At 28.6% G+C, this 22,051-nt stretch overlaps 2 protein-coding genes and 1 pseudogene across 5 annotated transcripts in view; 1 reads left to right on the top strand and 2 right to left on the bottom strand.

The window, feature by feature from the left end:
* Nucleotides 1-463: 463 nt before the first annotated feature.
* Nucleotides 464-1,908, top strand: LOC145965637 (F-box only protein 21-like; annotated as a pseudogene).
* An 892-nt stretch (nucleotides 1,909-2,800) lies between these two features.
* LOC145964813 (proto-oncogene tyrosine-protein kinase ROS-like) overlaps nucleotides 2,801-22,051 on the bottom strand; it is a 54,646-nt gene continuing 35,395 nt past the window's right edge. For 2 of the 4 annotated variants that reach the window (XM_083087964.1, XM_083087963.1), the window contains 9 exons: nucleotides 9,572-9,713; nucleotides 8,917-9,010; nucleotides 8,450-8,776; nucleotides 7,901-8,236; nucleotides 6,230-7,677; nucleotides 5,040-5,141; nucleotides 4,633-4,847; nucleotides 3,895-4,368; nucleotides 2,801-3,673 (listed from right to left, as the gene is read on the bottom strand). In XM_083087964.1, the coding sequence (XP_082944090.1) occupies nucleotides 3,326-3,673; nucleotides 3,895-4,368; nucleotides 4,633-4,847; nucleotides 5,040-5,141; nucleotides 6,230-7,677; nucleotides 7,901-8,236; nucleotides 8,450-8,776; nucleotides 8,917-9,010; nucleotides 9,572-9,713 (3,486 nt within the window). In that variant the 3' untranslated portion in view covers nucleotides 2,801-3,325. Of the gene's footprint in view, nucleotides 3,674-3,894; nucleotides 4,369-4,632; nucleotides 4,848-5,039; nucleotides 5,142-6,229; nucleotides 7,678-7,900; nucleotides 8,237-8,449; nucleotides 8,777-8,916; nucleotides 9,011-9,571; nucleotides 9,714-11,364; nucleotides 12,324-22,051 lie in introns of those variants that run through there. The other 2 variants (XM_083087965.1, XM_083087962.1) reach the window with 2 other exon arrangements.
* Nucleotides 17,777-20,220, bottom strand: LOC145965521 (uncharacterized). The gene is made up of 3 exons (XM_083089161.1): nucleotides 19,962-20,220; nucleotides 18,021-18,125; nucleotides 17,777-17,903 (listed from the first exon to the last, which is right to left on the bottom strand). The coding sequence occupies exons 1-3, from the start codon at nucleotides 20,208-20,210 to the stop codon at nucleotides 17,847-17,849; spliced, it is 411 nt and encodes a 136-aa protein (XP_082945287.1). The 5' UTR covers nucleotides 20,211-20,220; the 3' UTR covers nucleotides 17,777-17,846.

Below are 22,051 nucleotides of genomic sequence, written 5' to 3'. Positions count from 1 at the left end.
AATTATTCTACAATCGTGACAACTTGAGAGTATCAAAATATCTTTGTGAATTTTGTGCACGTGTTTAAGAGAATTAACAACAAATTAAACATGTCTAGGAAATTATATTCCAAATTAAAAAAGGTATTACTAAAAAAATCCTCTCAGTAAAAAGATGAAGATAGAAATTTATAATTTAGAAAATTTTAATAAAGATATCGAGAAGAGAAAGAGAGAGAGAATTTTTTTCGTCATATTTTGTTTTTGTGGTATTTGTATAATAAAATCATTAAAATGGCATGTATTTCATTAAAGAGATTAATTTATTATTAATTTATTAAAATTTCGGGAGAGAGAAAGATCATCTGATATATACCTGTAACTTCATGAATTCAACTTCATGAATCAAACTTGATGAATTATATAAAATCTCTTATATTACGATTAATTCTACGATTGCACATGTTCAATGGGTTGTTGCATTATGCATCCAATGGATCCATTATATGATATATCGGTAAGCAATTTTTTATATATAGTTTTCTTTACTAATTTTAATAAGAAATAATTCATGAGGATAACGATCAATTATAACTCTTGTAAATAATACGTTAGTCAACGAATCAATATTTTATAAGCAATAAGTAAAGTTCTTTTCATTTTCTTTTCTATAATTGAAATCTTGTTTATGTGTCTATCGTTTTCCAGCAAATACAAAAGATGATGTTCAAACTTTCGCGTTTCTGTGAATTGAAAAATAATCATTGTGATATGCTTCACAATTGGAAAGTCAATAACTTGATGAGCGAGGGGTAAACCGCTGAGGGCATTGCGGTGTACAGATTTGAGGCATTACTGGGCATTACTTGGGCATTATTGGACGTTATGAAAGTATTATTAAGTCTTTTCTTCCAAATAATAATTTTAAATTTATTAAAATTTAAATTATTAAATTTTAAAAATTTAGCAGTAATGCCCAGGAATTGGGCATTAGTAGGCATTAGTGTACATAATTTTGATCAGCGATTTACCCCTTGTTGATGAGTTTCTTATCACGATGTTTAAGAAGTGATATTGAAGATATAGATATAGATATCGATTATGAATATCGAAATATTACAAATTCAATAAAGGTAGTGTATATAATATATCATCATTGCATATAATATACTATAATATATATGTACATATACATCTATATGTATATGTATATGAGTAGTTCAGATATTAATATATAGTGATAACTATTTATATAATTTAAATCACATTACAGTAATTATTTTCAAAAACACTTGACAAGAAGTATTATTTAAATTTCATTATTACGATATCTGTTATATACAGGATAGATTTAACATCGTGAGGAGTAAACCGGAAATAAAGAAAAAAATTAAACATACTATTGGTATGATCGTAACGCATTCACCGAAATCATAATTTACCAACGACTGAGAAATGTAATCCTCATACTGGTGTGATAATTGGATGGAATTACAAATGTAAAGCTGCGTTCGTACAAAAAAAATCTGTAGCTCCACATCTGTGCTTTTGCAAATGTTATACTTACAAATCAGGCAATTCCAGATTTATCTATCAACCGCACTATATAATTCTTGCGGAAAATAATATAGTATGTTATGCACCACAAGGTATGTATAAGATATTAGTAGCATTCTCTCTTATAAATCATATAAATTATATATATTTTATATCATTTATCATCTCTTTATGCATGCGCATAAATATATAAAATATATTTTTTTTATTTTAGATACTAGATCAAGTTGTCCACCAAAATGGATAAATAATGTAGAGATAGGACAATACTTTTCTCATTTCGAAGGCACTCATTACGCACCAACTGAAAACTAGTCAAAAAATTATCCAACTGATATCGCTATTATGCACGAAGTACTTTCTGATTGGTAGTGTGTACAATAAAATTTAGGATTTGTAATATACGTATTTTAAAATTATACATAAATAATTTTTTAACTTTTTTTCTATGAGGATATTGTGATATTGTACATATTGTAGATATTGTAGATATTATAAGATTAAAAGTGCAATGTTAATATTGTATTATGAAAAAATGAAATATATTAGAATATAGGAGAATATATGTAGAATTCTTTTTTCATATATGTGCCAATAAATTTTTGTGAATGTAGCTTAATCTTAACTAGTCAAACTTTTTCATTGATAAACTAACTTGAATTTCCACAACAGTACTCACAACAGCGATTTTCAATTTCGACTCGATAATTTAGCGCTCGTCATGTGCAATGTGTTACATAATTCTATAATTAAAGATAATTAGAAATTGACAAATAACAGCCAATAAGGCGTGGAATCTGATGAGCGGTACTCCTATTTCATTTAATATGTAGTATTATTTAAAATATTTAAATATTTGTGATTTCCGCGCAATAATTATATCCATCTTTATTTTTACTTAAGATTTATAACTTGTGGATTTATGATTATTAGTAGAATTATTCGAGAAAATGTGCTCGCCAGATAACGATTACTGCATCGTTGTATCTGTGCATCGATTATGAAATGGTTTATATAATCTCATATGTTATTTAATATTATTTATAATGCATAATATCATACATATCTATAAAACGTTGTCAGTATTTGGTGATCTTTCGAAATGATAGACCGTAATTGTGTGTAAATATTATACAGTGTGTAAATATTATACAGCTTTATTAAATATAGTCAAGATAGAGCAATAAGTATAGTTCATTTTTACAACTGCATACTTTTGTAATCATCAATATAATTTAAATATATAGTAAATCATTAAAAATAAAGATAAAATATAAATATATACTTATTCCGAATGATGTAAAAATTCATACATGATAACTGTTATAAATTCAAAAATAATTATATTATTATATTTATATATTCACAACTAATTATAGAGGATATTACTCGCGTTTCCTCTTTCACTCATAAATTTTACAATCAATTTGTAATTATCGGTTATATATAATGTCGAAAATTAATTATATTTCCATGTTAAAAAAAATATAGTTTATACATATATATATAATCGCAATTATTAGGTTTCGCTCCATTACTCAAAAACACAAATTAGATATATCATTATATTACGTTGTTTACAATTACTCGAAAACGGTGTGATATTTTTTAATAATCAAAGTTTTATGGAAGATAAGATTAAAAAATTTCTTTTATCTTCATTGATAAATCTAATATTAAGATTAAACCTAAAAATAACAGAATCAATTTAGAAATATTCTAGAATTATTTTTCCTACATTTATTGAATCGTTCGGAAAAGAAAATAAACATTAATTTAATTATATCGGCTAAATAATATCGACTGGACTCAGTAAGGCATCTTCCATGTTCTCTCTTAATGCTATAATATTTTTCAGACAAAACTCGAAATTTGGTCTAGCATCCGCTGTACTCCAGCAACGTAGCATCAACTGGTACAATGGTGACGGACAGTTAAGAGTCATCGGCAACCTGCCTCCAGCACGTACATAATCTATCACTTCTTTATCAGTCTTGTCAATATAAGGTTTCTCACCCAACGATGTAATTTCCCACATTAATACCCCAAATGACCAAACATCGCTTTGAGAAGTAAATATTTCAATCATCAAAGATTCGGGTGCCATCCAGCGAATAGGAAAATAACGTTCTCCTTTCTAAAACATGATTTAATTTTCTGATTCAAGTTGTTCATTTTTAGAATATGTGTAAAATGAAAAAACGTTCATTTTTATCTCTTGTTTATATAAATAAAAACTATTTATATTCTATATTACTTAAAGAAACAATGCACGATACTATTATGATAAAAAAATGGAAAGTATTTTCGAAAGAATTCATTTTTTAGTCATTAAATTTTTTTCATAATTGTATTTACCACGCGATAATAATCATTTTTGTAGATATCTCTAGATAGTCCAAAATCTCCAATTTTGATGACACGATTTTCGCGATTTCTCGAAGATACTAAACAATTGCGACACGCTAGATCTCTATGTACGAAACGCAACTCTTCCAAGTAGCAACAACCTCGCGTAACATCTTCGCACATGGCGAGCAAATCCTGCAAACGCAAAGCAGACGAATCTGACGCTTGCAAATTTCGACAATCTCTCAAATATTTTAACAGATCACCAGTTTCCATCAATTCCAACACTAGTAAAGGAGAATCCCCATCTAAACAAATGGCCAACAATCTTAATATATGTTTGTGTCGAATAAGATTCATAAGCTCGGCTTCCTTTAACAAATTCTTTTTCTCATGGGAAGAAGCATCTTTCCGAAGCGTTTTTATTGCAACGGATATCTCTGTGCCCGATCTTTCTAAGTTCTTCACCTTTCCTTGATACACCTGCGAAATATTTCACACAAATTTATGTACGTACTTCATTAGAAAATGTGTAGTTTAATGTCAAATAATATTATATTTTACTTTATATTAAATAATCCAACAAAATGTAAAATAAAGTGCATGTTTGTTGTCTCATTTAAATTTTACATTACTTATAATCTATTATAAAAATTTTTGTAATTTATATCTTTATTAGAAAATACATATCTGTTTTGTTGATCCAGAAATTAATTTGAAACATTGCTTGAAAAAATTAATTTTTACCATTCCGAATGCGCCGCTACCAATACGTTTTGTAATTGTAATTTGTTTACGTGCGATTTTAGTTATCGCACATTCATCCGGATTACAATGTAACATAGGATTGTAAATCGTATTGAATTGAGCGTATTGGTAAGGTTCATGTAGAATCGCCAATTCCATATCGGTCATTGTTGAAGACAAAAATTGTTCATTATTATCTCTGCGTTGACGATACACTGTTATAAAATTTCGAATTAATTATGTTATAATATGTATTATAAAATCTGCTGTTTTTTAATAAATTTATTCGTTTAGTTTTATATAAGTAAATTACTATTTTCAGTAAATGTTTACTGAAGATATTATATCAGATATATACATATGTATAATCTACAATTCAAGTCGATATCTACATCAAATATACTTACAACGATAAAGGTAGCAGACGCAGATTATAGTAACTATAACGATAAAACTTAACATCAATAATAAGTAATATTCTTTCGCTATTCCAGCAGTGCTTGGAATATCTATATTAAGCAAAAATATAATTTTAATATCTTCGTGTGTGTATGTTTTTAGAAATTTATTTTTGCTTATAACTTTATTACAAAATTTAATTTTTTTAAATTTTGTAATAAAGTTTTAAAACTATAACCCTCTTTAATTTATCTATAAAAATAATGTAATAATATATTTTTTTATATTTGTATATATGCGATGAATTTTACTTTTTTGCAGAAGTCAAATGAAATAATGGCACAGTAATAATATCAGTCGAGTAAATATAATTCTAAGATAAAAATAAGTATTGCTATTTCTTTATTAGAATATAGCTAATATTTTATATCAATGTTACAATATATTTTATGATATATTTTCACTTCGATACCTATATGTACGAATATGATATTAATCTTCAAAGATAATATATCTTTTTATTATATTAAGAATAGATACTATTATTATATCTATCATTATATTTTTCTATGCATATTTATGTACTTTTCACATGCAAATATATATAATTATAACGGATCTTTAAAATTAAAAAAAAATATATAATTTGTAATGTTTAATTAATTCTATAACTATAATGTTTATATATATATATATATATATATATATATATATATGTATTCTCCATTATAAGAGTATAAAAAACATTTAAAATAAAAAAAGTGATTCGTAAGTAAAAGTTTAAAGTACTTTTGTATAAAAATATAATATTTTATGTTATATGATTATGTTTAAATACAATTTTGCAATATATTATCTTAGATATGATTATCTTAGATATTGCAAACTTCTATTTATATTAAGCTTTTTAATTTAATTAAATGTTTCCAAGATATTCATCCATCAAAAACAAAAATATTTTATACGTAATATTATTAAATGGTTGCAATAACATTGCATCCTTTCCAATATATTACACTGTAATATTGCTACAATATTTCATTGCAAAAAGCGGACATCTTAACTTCATCACAATCTTATAACAATAACTCAGTAAATTTTCACAATCGATTTGCAATATTGCGATGTTTCAATGAAATTATTCTTCAATATATCCATGCAATCTTATTGTACTGTATGGGTATCTTCGTTTGCTTACCAAGTGTTGAAAATATAAATCTTTCATCAGCCGGCCATGTAAAATTTTCATCATATTCGGGATATCTCAATATCAAGCGAAACTTGTATAAAATTCCCGATTGTAAATTTCCGATATGGTATAGTATTTCTTCGTTATAATTTATTTTAATATAATTCATTGTTTGCCACTTTTCTGCTGCAATATCTTTGTACTCTAGTGTAGGAGAGATCGTCAGATTAATGTTTGGGATCCATGAAATGTCCATGCTATTTATGTCGACCTCGCTCAAAGTAATATTGTTTGGTTCTGAGTATATGTGAACGATCTTGCTTAAACTCTCGTTGTAGAAATCGCTGAAATTAATTGGATACACACGCACGTATATCGAGTAATCTTGTACTGGTAGCGACAAGTTAATCTTTGTGAAAAATCTGCCGTCTGCGGTACGTTTCGGCACATTGATAAATTGTTTGCCCTCTTGTTGCGTGCCGTTCACTAATGTAACTGACTTCCAATGCACTTCGTAGGTCACAGCCACGCAGTTCATTTCCTTGGGTGGCATCCAATGAACTACTGCTACAGTAGGCGTCAAAGCTAGAACACTTATGTTTTCTGGTGCATTAAGCTTACCCGACTTAGTTTTTATTGGTATCACATTCGAATCGAATGGATTTATTGATAATTGATCAAAGTAAAAATTACTTAAAGTAAACTTCAACTTGTACTCTGCAAAGGATGTTAAGTTCTGAATCTCGTAATATCGCTCGCACGTCACATATCGCAGCACATTGAATTTTTCAGACTTGTTGAGGTTGTTGTCTAAACAGCTTACGGAGATAGTATATATAGTAGTTGGTAAATTATATTTTTTGCATCCACTCTTTACAATCGGCTCCGGAAGATTCACAACGATGCTGTTTGCCGTTGCATTCACATTCTCAAAATTGTAAACTTTTTCGTCAGGTGTCAGGCATCTCATTGGAGGATATGGTTGTAAAGATTTATCAAAAGCGTGAATTTTATAAAACATATTTCCATCTAAGCTTGTTATCTTTTCAACATATTTGTATGCATTTGAGACGATCTTGAGGCTTGCATATTTCTTTCTCAAAACGTAGACGGTATCCGAAGTTGCTAAATTAGAATAAGTTACTATGTAAATGTTTCTTTTGTCAATCGTCATAGATAGGAAATGCATGTTATCACTTATGTTTTCCTTGTGTAAAATCGTATTGCACTTAGAAACGTTAATGTCTGTCACAGATATGTGATCATCATTATACCAGTAAATTAACGGCTCCTTATTATTCGTGTTATCAATTCTATAACCAGTAAATGTCGTAAGAAGACGAAATGAGCAAATGGATGAATTTATTTGAACAATTTGCTCATTTTTTCCATCGAGATCATATTGCATCATCTCAAATACATGACTCGTCTGATTGTATAATATCCAATGTAAAATTCTAAAAAATATATAATTATTTTATTCATTATAAAACATTATTTTAACAAAAACAGAAACTTGTATGTTGTAAAAATTCGAAATTCTTATAATTATATAATAACTTATACTTCTTTTTACTTATGATCTTAATTATAAAACCACGTAAAATTATAGAAAAATTACAAATTTGCATAAATCTTTAATGGAAAATTATTTTTTCAGGTGAACGGTAAAAAACGTACCCCATAGACGGTAATACATTTAAACCGTAATTAGAAATTTTTGATTTGAAAATCTCATCAAATTTAATTATGCCATTTTCCCACATTGTTAAGTCGAGCTTTACTATAATATTAGCCTGAGCTTTAAAATTATAGTAGCTTGACTCTTTAAACTCGAAATATAGATTTCTTGCTACCCAGTCAATGCAGAGATGATATGCATACAAAACTAATCTACTATCAAAGCTAGCTATTTTTGTGATATTATTTTCATTAATCTTCAATGTCATTAGGTCATTCGTTATCCAATAAATTCTATGTTCTTGTATCGAATAAGCGACATCTGGTCTTGCTGGTCTGAAAAAAAGGAGCTATATTCTATTATTGATCTGAAAAAAATGATCTATTGTATAGTAAAAATTTATAGTTGAGATTTCTAATTTTATAGTTATTACTACTATAATATTGATAATAATAAACTTGAGCATAATAATAATAACTTTAACTTTATAGTTAGTGTTAAAAATAATTTACGATAATTATAATTATTTTTTTTATCAGTATACGTACTCTGATATTACTATGAAATTAGTAATGTTTAAATCCACGTCCAATATCTCTATACCTTTTTTCGATGTGAGTAATAATTTAGGTATTGGATTTTCATGTGTAGTCGACACATTGATTAAATCCGTGTAAGGACCAGCAACAATTTTAGTATGCGCACGTACTCGAAAATAATATGTCGTGTTAGATATTAGATTGTGCACCGTGTGCTCCAATTTTTTAGTTGTGATATTTTCATCGTCGCAGGTTTGAATCTCTTTTATGTCCTCGAAAAAACATTGCACTGTGTATCCTTGTATTATTTCATCGGTAAATTCAGGTTGTTTCCATCTGTAAAAAAAATAAAATTTTAGCCATTTTATATTTAACAAAATTATAACAGAATTAACAATTTTATATATTTATGTCGTTGAATTTAAGAAAAAGAGAGAAAAATGAAAGAATACAAACTGAGAATTTAGATTCCTTACCTCAATGTCACAAAAATGTCGTTTACTTTTTCTGTAAATTGACTGTCGAATTGTACAAATGCTCTGAGAGACGTTGGCTTGCTCAAACTGCTTTCTAGAGATTTTAAGATCGTACATATTAACATAATTATATTTAAGATTAAGTGGATTATCTCAGTAAATCAGAAAAATACAATATAATGTGAAAATAAAGGAAAGACAAAAAATAAATGTAAACTACAAAATACGGAAATTAGCACAGTATTGACCTTTAAAAAAATAATATAAGAATTTTTTGCGTCATTTAAGATTTAAAAAAGTAATCGTTTATTCATGGCAAAAACGAATAAATAACTTTTAATAAGGTGACAAGTATTTTTCGATAAATTCCTATAGCTTAAGAAATCAGAAGTATAATATTTGTGACTGCTTTAAAACAGAGTATCAAATTAATAAAATTGAATTTACCTTAAATTATGACAATTTTTATGTACACTGTTATATTTATATTATGCTTTTCTATTTCTTTTTTGGACGGAATAGAATTTATATTCTTCTCACTATTAGAAGATATTTTTAGATTTGATTTCCACTCTCTCTTGAATTTAAATTATATTTACACTTTTTCGTCATAGATTTTGTTATTAATGTTTTATGCATTTTTTTTGCATCTTACCGATAGATTCTGGGATGATAGAAATATTTGCAAGTGTAACTTCTTCGACTTCTCGCTCGTTTCTCGCAGTACTATCAGAATGACTCCGGTCAGATTTGAAATTTAGTATATGATGATCACTTTTCTCGGACATTGAAATATCCTTCATAAAGTATAACATACGAAAAAAATTAAGTGAATATCGTTGAAGCGGTTGTTTCTGGTGCTTTTAATGTTAAATTATATAAATTATAAAATTAAACGAAAAATTGCCATTCGTTTTTTGTTTGCTTAATAATACTGATTTGATATATACCATTCCTAAATGATATATATTAAATGCGATGTAGTTTTATTCATATTGTAAAATCTATTTTTTATTTTTTTTAAAGACATCTTGTATATCAAATATAACTCATATGAAAAAGAAAATCAATCAATATAGGTTAACAAGAGTCAATGAAGATTCATAACAGCTTTTAGTAAGTACTACAAGCGAAAGTGTAGCTCTTTGCAATTATTAAAACAATTTTGTCTAACGATTTGATTCTTTCTCACGATAGATTAGTTAACTCTTCTCAATTTTACCGTAACTCAAATTTCTTTTCAAAAATTTGCCGATATTACTAAAGTTTTATTAATGTTTGTACTCCAAGAATAAAAAGGTTAAAAATATTGTTTCTTTACAATTATTAAATATTAGTCACCGAATTATATAAAGTCTTTTATTTATAACCTTGTCAAGTTTTTTCTCGAATGTCGTTATATTTTTAACACAAACAGATCCTGGAAATGATAGTATAAACTGATAGTATAAGCCGATAATACCTCGATAAAAATATGTGGATATAATTGTATATAAATGGATATATGTACAATGAAAATTAATATAAATTCTAGTGATTGTTATTGAATATATTGTCGATCGAAATATTAGCGTTAATAGATACTTGAAGAATGCTTGATGAATGGTTTCTTTATTAGACAGATTTTCTATCTCGATATTTAGTAGCTCTGTGCCGTTATATAATTATCCTTAACACAAAGAAATAATGCTAACTTTCTAAATTAATTTCATAAAATAAAATCTACATTAGTATAAAGCTTACTATATATCAATGAATATTATAAATATCATAAATAGAAAGATAATGAATATCTAGAAAGATAAAGAAATTTGAGAAATTGAAGAAAAATGACATAAAAATCTATTGAAGTATCATCGTATGTATATATTAATGTAACAGATAGTAGACAGAAAATTTCATTAATTTTAAAAATTGTTATTTTTAGAAATAATAATTATATATATACTTATATATATATATATATATATATATATATATATATATATATAATTATTATTTCTAAAAATAACAATTTTTAAAATTAATGAAATTTTCTGTCTACTATCTGTTACATTAATATATACATACGATGATACTCTCTCTCTCTCTCTCTCTCTCTCTCTCTATATATATATATATATATATATATATATATATATAGAGAGAGAGAGAGAGAGAGAGAGAGAGAGAGAGAGAGAGAGAAAATAATACAGTCGAATTTTAAAATACCGTTTTAATTAAATTTAATATAGTATATAACATCCATTTGTAAAGAAAATTTCGAAACTTTATCCATCTTTTTTTTACAACATCGTACATACTTTTTTCTTTTATATTGAATTGTTTTATTTTATCTTATCTTATTATATAGATAGAATATATAATTTATTATCATTCATTTTTAGTTACACTACTAACTGCAATAACATTCAATTGTTTCTTAATCAAGCGAAAAATATCCCTCACCTGCGTGAAATTTAAATTTGGACACATGGAAACACTTTCTTTCTGGAGGCTGTTTGAAGTGGTATAATCTGTCGGCATAAACGTGATAGTTGCCTTTGTCAGTACTAAACCTTTCAATAATACACGTAAAATTGTTCCAAACATAATTTGCATTTTTCGTAAACGTTTGCACTCAATCGGTTTCCGTTCAATCCTCAATTAATTGTTTTTCTCACTCTACTAATTCTGATGTGTTAATCGAATTGATATTACACATTCACATATATACATATATTTTCGATAAATTTCTTAAAACTCAGTTTTTACGAATTGCAAGTTATTATCTTCTAATATTATGTTTTTAGATTTCTCTTTATGGTCACGATCACAGTATATATCTTAAGATTAAATTAGAGAATTCTTAGTAAGTAAATAATTTCTATTTCTTTTTTTAGGAGAACAAATGACAATGCAAAATGGTACATATTCATTGGATTGTCTCGCGAATACAGGAATATAATTATTATTATCTTTCCTTTTTCATTAATATTATAGTAGAAAAGTAGTCAATAAAAAGATAACCACAATCAAATTACAAACGATCAAAGAAGTTATAGAATTATAGATCTTGTAACATTTTCAGCCATATTCAAGCACACGCAGCGTGTAATCGAATTCACTTCAATATTTGCTATATGTTTTATTAAATATGTAATTATGACAATTCGTTCGTACGATTGTGTTACTACATTCAATTGTATTACTACGTATGCTCTTCAAAATCCATTATTGGTGAGTAAAAATTGGTATATAAATCCACTCTTTGTACATAATTTTTTGTGATATTCATATAATGCAGTTTGAATCAAACGATAAGTAACGCGGTAGCGTGTTTTGGCTAGCGATCATAATAGTAACTGACTTCGAATGATCAATCTGATCATGTGTTCCCATGACTCAGAAACCGGATCTTGATGCCGTTTTTCTCACTCCATGTGCATGCTAGCGGCCGAACGTCGCGAAAAGCAGTACCGTTTAAGCCGGTCTAGTGATGATAGCAAAGAGGGCACCTTCGCGTAGAAAAAGAAGATATAATAATTTATTATATTATTTTATATTTTATATAATATATACATATATATTATTTTATTATATTATTTTATATATTATGTATAATATTAAGTAAACATATATTCTATGTTAATATATATATATTTTTTTTCTACGCGACGGTGTCCTCTTTGCTACCATCATTAGACCGGTATAGACGATACTGCTTTTCGCGGCGTCGGCCGCTAGCATGCACTTGGAGTGGGGAAAACGACACCAAGATCCGGACTCTGGCCATGACGTCTTATTAGCTGCATTCCGTTGTAATTTATTTTTCTCTACGGAATTACTTGGCGTTATTCCAAAAAGAATTAAAATCTTTAAAAATTGTTTGACAAAATTTTATATTACTTATAATCTATTATAAAATTTCACGTAATTTATATCTTTATTAGAAAATATATATTTGTTTTGATCCAGAAATTAATTTGAAACGTTGCTTGAAAAAATTAATTTTTAGCATTCCGAATGCGCCGCTACCAAGAAGTTTTGTAAATGTAATTTGTTTACGTCCGACTTTAGTTATCGCACATTCATCTGAATTACAATGTAACATAGGATTGTAAATCATATTGAATTGAGTGTTTCGGTAAGATACTTCATGTAGAATCGCCAATTCTACATCGGTCATTGTTGAAGACAAAAATTGTTTATTATTATCTCTGCGTTGATGATATACTGTTATAAAATTTCGACTTAATTATGTAATAATATGTATTATAAAATCTAGTGTTTTTTAGTAAATTTATTCGTTTAGTTTTATATAAGTAAATTACTATCTTCAGTAAATTTTTAGATATTATACCAGATATATATGTATAATCTACAATTCAAGTCGATATCTACATCAAATATACTTACAACAATAAAAGTAGTAGACGCAGATTATAGTAACTATAACGATAAAACTTAACATCAATGGTAGATAATATTTTGTCTCTGTTATTCCAGGAGTGTTCGAAATATCATCTATATTACGCAAAAATATAATTTCAATATTTTCGTGTGTGCGTTCTATTTAAAAACTTATTTCTATTAATAACGTTATTATAAGTCAATTAATAATAAATTAATAATAAATTAATAAATTAATTTTTTAAATTTTATAAGTTTATTAATATATATTGGAAAATAAGCATATAATGTTATAACATCCTTACACCATACTATTACAGCTACTTTGCAACAATGTTGCAATATTACAAATTGCAATGCAACATTACGGAAACATTGTAGAAATAAAAATTAACAAAGTATGAATTAGACATTAGCAATAGGACATTTATATTTTAGAAACATTTTAAAACTATAACACTCTTTAATTTATCTATAAAAATAATGTAATAATATATTTTTTTTATATTTATATATATGCGATGAATTTTACTTTTTTGTAGAAGTCAAATGAAATAATGACACAGAAATAATATCAGTCGAGTAATTCTAAGCTACAGATAAGCATTGCTATTTTTTTATTAAAATATAGATAACATTTTATATCAATGTTACAATATATTTTATGATATATTTTCACTTCATGTATAAATACGATATTAATCTTCAAAGGTAATATATCTTTTTAATATATTAAAAATAGATAATATTATATCTATCATTATATTTTTCTATGCATCTTTATGTACCTTTCACATGCAAATATATATAATTATAACGGATTTTTTAAATTTTTAAATAAAAATATAATTAGTAATGTATAATTAATTCTATAACTAATATATATATCTGTATAAAAATTATAAGAGTATATAGAACATTAAAATAAAAAAAGTGATTCGTTAGTAAAAGTTTAAAGTAATTTTGTATAAAAATATAACATTTTATGTTATATTATTATGTTTAAATATAATTTTGCAATATATTATCTTAGATATGATTATCTTAGATATTGCAAACTTCTATTCATATCAAGCTTTTTAATTTAATTAAATGTTTCCAAGATATTCATTCATCAAAAACAAAAATATTTTATACGTAATATTATTAAATGGTTGCAATAACATTGCATTCTTTCCAATATATTACACTGTAATTGCTACAATATTTCATTGCAAAAAGCGGACATCTTAACTTCATCACAATCTTATAACAATAACTCAGCAGAGTTTCACAATCGATTTGCAATAATGCAATGTTTCAATGAAATTATTCTTCAATATATCCGCAACCTTATTGTGCTGTATGGGTATTTTCATTTGCTTACCACGTTTGCTACCACGTGTTGAAAAAATAAATCTTCCCACATCGTTAAGTCGAACTTTACAATATAAGAGTAATATAGCTTTTCATAGGTGAAATATAGATTTCTTGCTACCCAGTCAATGCAAAGATCATGTAGATAATAATCAAAGCTAGCTATTTCTGTGGTTTTATTTTCATTAATCTTCAATGTCATTAGGACAGGCTGGACACACCAATAAAAAAATTCTATGTTCTTGTATCGAATAAGCGACATCTATTACTATTCTGAAAAAAAGGAGCTATATTCTATTACTGATCTGAAAAAAAGGAACTATAATGGTATAGTAAAAAATTATAGTTTAGATTAGATTTCTAATTTCTTTAAATTAGATTTCTTTATTTTATAGATTAGATTTCTAATTTATAGTTATTACTGCTATAATGTTGATAATAATAAACTAGTGCATAATAATAATAACTTTAACTTTACAGTTAGTTTTTTTACAGTTAAAAGTAACTTATGATAATTATAACCATTTCTTTTTATCAGTATACGTACTGTGACGACGTTTCTAAATTAGTAATGGTGTTTAAATCCACGTCCAATCGGATAAAAATATGTGGATATAATTGTATATAAATGAATATATGTACAATGAAAATTAATATAAATTCTAGTGATTGTTATTGAATATATTGTCGATCGAAATATTAGCGTTAATAGATACAACTTGAAGAATGTTTGATGAATGGTTTTTTTATTAGACAGATTTTCTATCTCGATATTTAGTAGCTCTATTCCGTTATATAATTATCTTTAACACAAAGAAATGATGCTGACTTTCTAAATTAATTTCATAAAATAAAATCTACATTAGTATAAAGCTTACTATGTATCAATAAATATTATTATATATATCTAGGAAAATAAAGAAATTTTAAAAATTGAAAAAAAATAACAAAAATCTGTTGAAGTTCCATCGTATGTTGTTCAAAAATCAGAAAATTATTCCGGCTCAAAAATTCGCATAAGCAACAATCCGCATTATTCGACGTTCTAAATCCGAGAATTCAAAATTAACAGGCGTCGAGAAACCTTTCGAGGTTTCTATTTATCAGAAAAACTCGACCGTTCGAGTTATCTTTCATTTTTTTCGCGGCCTAAGAAACGCTTGTCTTAAACGATTACAACAACATTGACAACCGTCGACAAAATCAGGGAGGCGTACGGCATGCGCGCCCATACGTCACGATCAGCTGATTGCCAATCAGCTGATCGAAAAAGATTGCGCGCATGACAATTAAAGAATTGTCAACGTCAGACCTCATCGGCGGCCAATTGTACGCTGCGCTATGAGGTCACCGCTAAAGTACAAAAATTATTGGCCCACGTCGCCAAGGGCCCAAAATTCCGCTCGCTATATAACGGGCCTCGCACGTGGGCACCGAAGTCTCGCACTTTTCGCTAAACCGCTTTTATCAAACCGCTTCGCTTTGTTAAAACCGCTATTTTGTTATACGACCGCTTACTCACTCGGACTTCCGCTATCTCTTTTGATAATACGCAAATCGAACCGCTTATAACGACCGCAATTCCGCCTTGACTACGATTAATCGCATACGAATTCGGAAACCGCTCATCTCGCTACATCGCTAGAAAAACCGCTTGCACAATCGCAATCTCGCTACACCGCTCGCGATATCGCTTACGAAAACCACGCTCACCTGTGTTGCACCGCTGTTTCGCGAATCGCAATCACTGCACTAAACACTTGATTTTTAATTTTGACTCTAATAAACGTCAGACTTTTTTGTGTGAACGAGGCGCACTTTTTTCACTGAAAGACCTTCCGCTCCTACTGTCCACTGTCGGATTCGCTCGCGAACATATGTATATATTAATGTAGCAGATAGTAGACAGAAAACTTCATTAATTTAAAAAATTGTTATTTTTAGAAATAATATATATATATATATATATATATATATATATATATATATATAGAAAGAGAGAGAGAGAGAGACAAAATAATACAGTCAAATTTTAAAATACCGTTTTAATTAAATTTAATATAGTATATAATATTCATTTGTAAACAAAATTTCGAAACTTTATCCATCTTTTTTTATAACATCGTACATACTTTTTTCTTTCATATTGAATTGTTTTATTTTATCTTATCTTATTATAGGTAGAATATATAACTTATTATCATTCATTTTTAGTTACACTACTAGCTGCAATAACATTTAATTGTTTCTTAATCAAGCGAAAAATGTCTCTTACTTGCGTGAAATTTAAATCCGGACACATGGAAACACTTCCTTCCTGGAGGCTATGTGAAGGGGTATAATCCTTCGGTATAAAAATGATAGTTGCCTTTGTGTGTGTGTGTGTGTGTGTGTGTGTGTGTCAGTACTAAATCTTTCAAAAAAACACATATAACAAAAAAAAATATTCGAACGGATGGAATTTGTTTCGAAACAGCTTTTTTTATCCTACTTGACAACTGATCCATTTATTTTGTTCGGTGAATCCCCGTACAACAATGTTCTGTGCTGTATGGCTCGTGTTGCATTGATGGCCTTTAAATATGCAGCGAAATGTGTTATTCCAGTGAAAAATTCGGAAGATGCGATTGTCTACTTGAACCGAATAAGTTCGGATGCGCGCGCGAGAGTCCTTTTCGATACCGGCTTGTTGTACACACGCACAATATTCAACCTGATATGCATTATAATGCGGCCTCATGTGTTATCAGAGAGCATTATTTAGCGTTTTATCCACGCGAATGCGTGATATTCCAATTTTTTGCGTATTTGTCACCATTTATTTCTTAGAATTCATACTTAAATGAATGACATATTACGTTTGAATTTTATAATGTTTCAGTTTTTACTCCCGACTGCTGCCAACCTACGGTTGGCAAAAGACGGAGGGAGTATGCGTTTCACCGAGCTCGGTCCTTATGGCTTTTCTCGATAACATTAACATAGTTCGGTATCACCTTTGCACATCAGTTTTTTATTAAGCAAGGATAGTTTTATAATATTGCGCTCGATCTCACCCGCACCGTGGATATTTTTTCGGGAGGAAACGGATGAAGAATAATGTGGAAGACGCTTTCTTCACACTTCTCTTTAATAGAACCATTCATTACGTATTACATGCTATGTATTTAAATTAAAGAGCTTTACAGTTTTTTGTATATACGCTTGGCTGTAATGTCGCTTTTATTGGTGGATATGTGCTGAAACGAAAGGAAGGGAGGAAATGTATATAAGAGAGTCTTTAATTAACGTAAGAATCTTTAATCTTAAATTAAATAACTGTTATTGCACTCTTCTGTATTGAAAACTGCACTTACCGCGATCAATTGGGTGCCGGTGAATTCGTAGATTCTGGTCAGTTTGAGATCCGCAGATAAGGAAGTCTCGGATTGGATGCCTAAGTCGTGTTTCGTGCTCACGGTCTGCAGCAAAATCGAGAGAAACATAACGATTATAAATCAAGTAATAAGAAAGAAAGGCTAAAAGATCGTGGCACAAGATGTTAAAGTGTAAAAAATAATAAAGACTCTAAGTAAGAGACATAATATATTAATAATCAGTTAAAATTAAAATTACAAACTTATTGTAGGCTCTAATAGAATTACTGTTATAAAAAGTAAAGTTGTTATTATACAATTTCCGCAGATGTTGTGGTACTAAATTGCGTTTCTGACATCCCTTCAAAAAAGAGATCATTTCTTTTGTTTTTATAACCGTAACACTAGTGTGCATCCATTTCTTCAAATAATATTTGGTATTGTCACCAAATTGCTTGACTTGTTATCATTCGGACCGTATATTGCGTTTATCATTGTATTTATTTTTACGCTGGCGATAATATGCGTTCCTCACACTTTAGTTTTTTTAAGCAATAAATTGCGATGCAATTTGGTGACAATACCAAATATTATTTGAAGAAATGGATGCACACTAGTGTTACGGTTATAAAAACGAAAGAAAAGATCTCTTTTTTGAAGGAATGTCAGAAACGCAATTTAGTACCACAACATCTGCGGAAATTGTATAATAACAAATTTACTTTTTATAACAGTAATTCTATTAGAGCCTACAATAAGTTTGTAATTTTAATTTTAACTGATTATTAATATATTATGTCTCTTACTTAGAGTCTTTATTATTTTTTACACTTTAACATCTTGTTGCCACGGTCTTTTAGCCTTTCTTTCTTATTACTTGATTTGTTATCATCCGGACCGTATATAACGATTATATATCTGTTCTTTATAAAAGTGATGAAACGAAGGAGGTAATTATTTGTACTCTCAGTTAGAGCTTGTTGAAAGTGACTCTTCTTTTGTAAAAGAAAGAAAAGACTCGTTTCTCCATTAAAATAAAAATAAAAATTAGCTCAAATAATAACAATAATTAAATGATAAAATTAGTAAGTGAGAGCAAAAGTATTGAATAATTAATTGAAACGCAAAAAGGAAGAAAAAAATTCCTTTTTTTCTTTTGTTTGTTAGCATATTTCAAAATACTCGTTAACAGTACGTACATTAAACACGAACTTATTCGCTCTTTAAGATCTCTCTAAAAGATTGAAAAATCGCCTCCACAAGTCAAATTAATGTTATATAATAATTAATGTTATATAAACACAATAATTATTTTATTCAATTTTAATATCATTTAGATATAATTTTTTGAAAGGATAAATATTAAGTAAATTTTAATATCAATTTAAAAATAAATTTTAAATAGATAAATTTAATAATTAGAGATTTGGCTCAAATAATCAAAAAATTAAAAAAGAAAATGGCATAAGAACGCGCGGTAGTTGGAGAGCAGAGAAGCAACAACACTTCTTTCTTTTTTCAATATTAATTTATTAAAAACGCTTTTTGTTGTTGTAATATGAGTTTTTTAATAAACTAATATTGAAAAAAGAAAGAAGTGTTGTTGCTTCTCTGAGCTCCAACTACCGCGCGTTGATTCTTATTTTCTTTTTTAATTTTTTAAATAAATAAATATATCATTTACGTCCTGGGGATACACATACCTCTTCAAGGATAAAAATAAAGATATCAATTACCTATTAATTTACGAATTACATATTTGGATAAGATAGATTTATGTTTATCATCAAACCATCTAGTCCTCAGAGCTATCGCAGAAGAAACTTAGTCCAAGTACATATTAATTTTAAATGATCTAGCTGAGCGCCTTCAGAATCTTCCTAGAAGCTTTATTTCCCTGATTATTTCGCTCATTCTTTTGACACTCTATGCTCATATCACCTTGAAAGGGACTTTCTGGGACGGAAACCACTCGTCATAGACCTCGCCGAACTTAAAGGTGCTGGTGACACTCCTTTCCGGATTGGTGATGATGACCGTAATCTGATCGTCGTTCATCTGGACCTCCACGGTCAGTGTAGACTTCAAGATGTCCGAAAACTCGAACTTGCCGATGTCCTTGAGAAACTCGTTTATATTCTCGCACGTTATGTACTGGTATTTGCCGACGATATGCTCCATGATCGACATAAAGTGAAGATTGATCGCGCACACAAGTCACGAGATCAGAACTAGAATAAGCCGTTGAAGAAAGCGCGTCGACTCTTATAACGACATCCGTGAATCCGAGGGACGAGGAGGTAGGGAAGAGAGAGAAAGACATTTCGTTAAGGGGTATCTCTCTGCGAGAGAGAGAGAAGGACAGAGATGGAGGGGGAGAACTACCGGTCAATCTGCTGATGATTCCGGACAAAGTATATTCGACGGATTATATTATCCATCGACGGATCCATCATTCTGTCGTTGTGTTGCTTCTGATGTGCCCTTCGCGCTCGCCAAGGGGCGAAAGGGAGACGTCGCATTCGCGCAGGATTGGGAAGTAACGCGTTACTTGTAACGCCGTTACCGTTATAGTTACTTTTTTTTGGTAACGGACTGGTAACGGCGTTACATTTTTTTTTTCTGTAACTGTAACGATAACGTAGTTACATTTTTTTAGTAACGATAACGAATTTAACAGTTACTTTTACCGTTACTTTTCATATTTTGAAAATACTTATGACATCGTATTTCTGTCATATTCAATTTTTAGTCATCGACCGACATTCATATAAAATTCGATAATATTTCGGATGAAATTTATTGTTCTGAGAGGTGTCTGTGAAGCTGACACGACAATTTACGAATTTCAAAAAAATACTAAGAGTTCTGATAGCACTTTTCATAGTTCTACAGTTCCTGATAAAAATTAAAGAGTTCCGCATTCCTTATATTGAAAAGTCGAAATCGAAAAAATGTCGTGCTAACTTTGCGAATCTAGCACGACACTCTTCCCTCTAAAGAACCAAAACGCGTTGAATATTATTAGCAAGAGTTCCCAATAATTCTGCTATAGTTCAGCCTATATATATGCAATTTCAGACCGATATTTCAATAATTAATAATTTTTTATGAATTTTTAATGTCCTCGGCCAGCACGACACTTAATAAAAATGTGTCGTGCTGATGATTTTCCGTAGTTTTAACGGCAGTTCTGGACAATTCTATAAAAGTTCTATTCTTTAGAAACATTTTTCAAGCAGAGATTTTTTTAATAATTATTTATGACATAGTAAACGGTCGGAATGGTCTAAATGTCATGCTGGTCTAAATGTCATACTGGTCAAGAACATTAAAATTCGTAGATTGTCGTGCCAGCTTCACAGCCACCTCTGGAGCGATTAATGACATCATTGGTCAATCACAGTTATTTCAGTCGTCTGAGGAATGGATGTGAATGGCCAGCTTTTAAGTTTGACGTAATATCGGACGAGAGCACAAAAAGAATGCAAATTTAGCTGTATTTATAAATTTAATGAAAATTAAAATTTTTTTATTTACATGTGAAGTTACATGTTAAGTGCTTTAAAATCTATATCTCTTTAAATTTTTTACGGTTTTGTAAATTTAAAATAAAGAATTTTGCTTTTATATTAATATTTTAATAAAAAATATTACTAAAGTAAATTTTTTATTTAATTCTATCTTGTTTTAACATTAAAAGTAATGGGAAAAGTAACGAATCGTTATTTTTGAAGTAACGGTAACGCTAACTAGTTACTTTTAAAAATAAGTAACTAATAACGGTAACGAGTAATTTTTTTACTCGGTAACGAGTAACGGTAACGAGTTACTTTTAAAAAGTAACTTTCCCATCCCTGCATTCGCGTCCATTTGCGGGGCACTTGTGCGTTAGTTACTTTGCAACTTACATCCTGCCTCGGTTCTCAGAACAGGTAAATTTAATGCACAGGAGAAGCGTTTCTCTGTCGTCAGTTTCGTTGCAATGTTTAAATCTTACGATCAAGAAATTTTTATGACTAATACTAAAA

The sequence above is a fragment of the Camponotus vicinus genome, unplaced genomic scaffold (genome assembly GCF_025532165.1).
Source record: "Camponotus vicinus isolate PSW18456_S1 unplaced genomic scaffold, iyCamVici1.0 SCAF_14, whole genome shotgun sequence".
In the NCBI taxonomy this organism is placed as follows: domain Eukaryota; kingdom Metazoa; phylum Arthropoda; class Insecta; order Hymenoptera; family Formicidae; genus Camponotus; species Camponotus vicinus.
This window is presented reverse-complemented; position numbering and strand designations above follow the sequence as displayed.

What these genes read in the sequence shown, in the direction of transcription:
- LOC145965521 (XM_083089161.1), bottom strand. Translation starts at nt 20,210, where the DNA reads ATGTCGATCATGGAGCATATCGTCGGCAAATACCAGTACATAACGTGC. An exon ending in CCCAGAAAGTCCCTTTCAAG is followed by an intron (nt 18,126 to 19,961) that starts GTGATATGAGCA and finishes ATTTTGCTGCAG; the next exon opens with ACCGTGAGCACGAAACACGA. An exon ending in CCGGCACCCAATTGATCGCG is followed by an intron (nt 17,904 to 18,020) that starts GTAAGTGCAGTT and finishes CTTTCGTTTCAG; the next exon opens with CACATATCCACCAATAAAAG.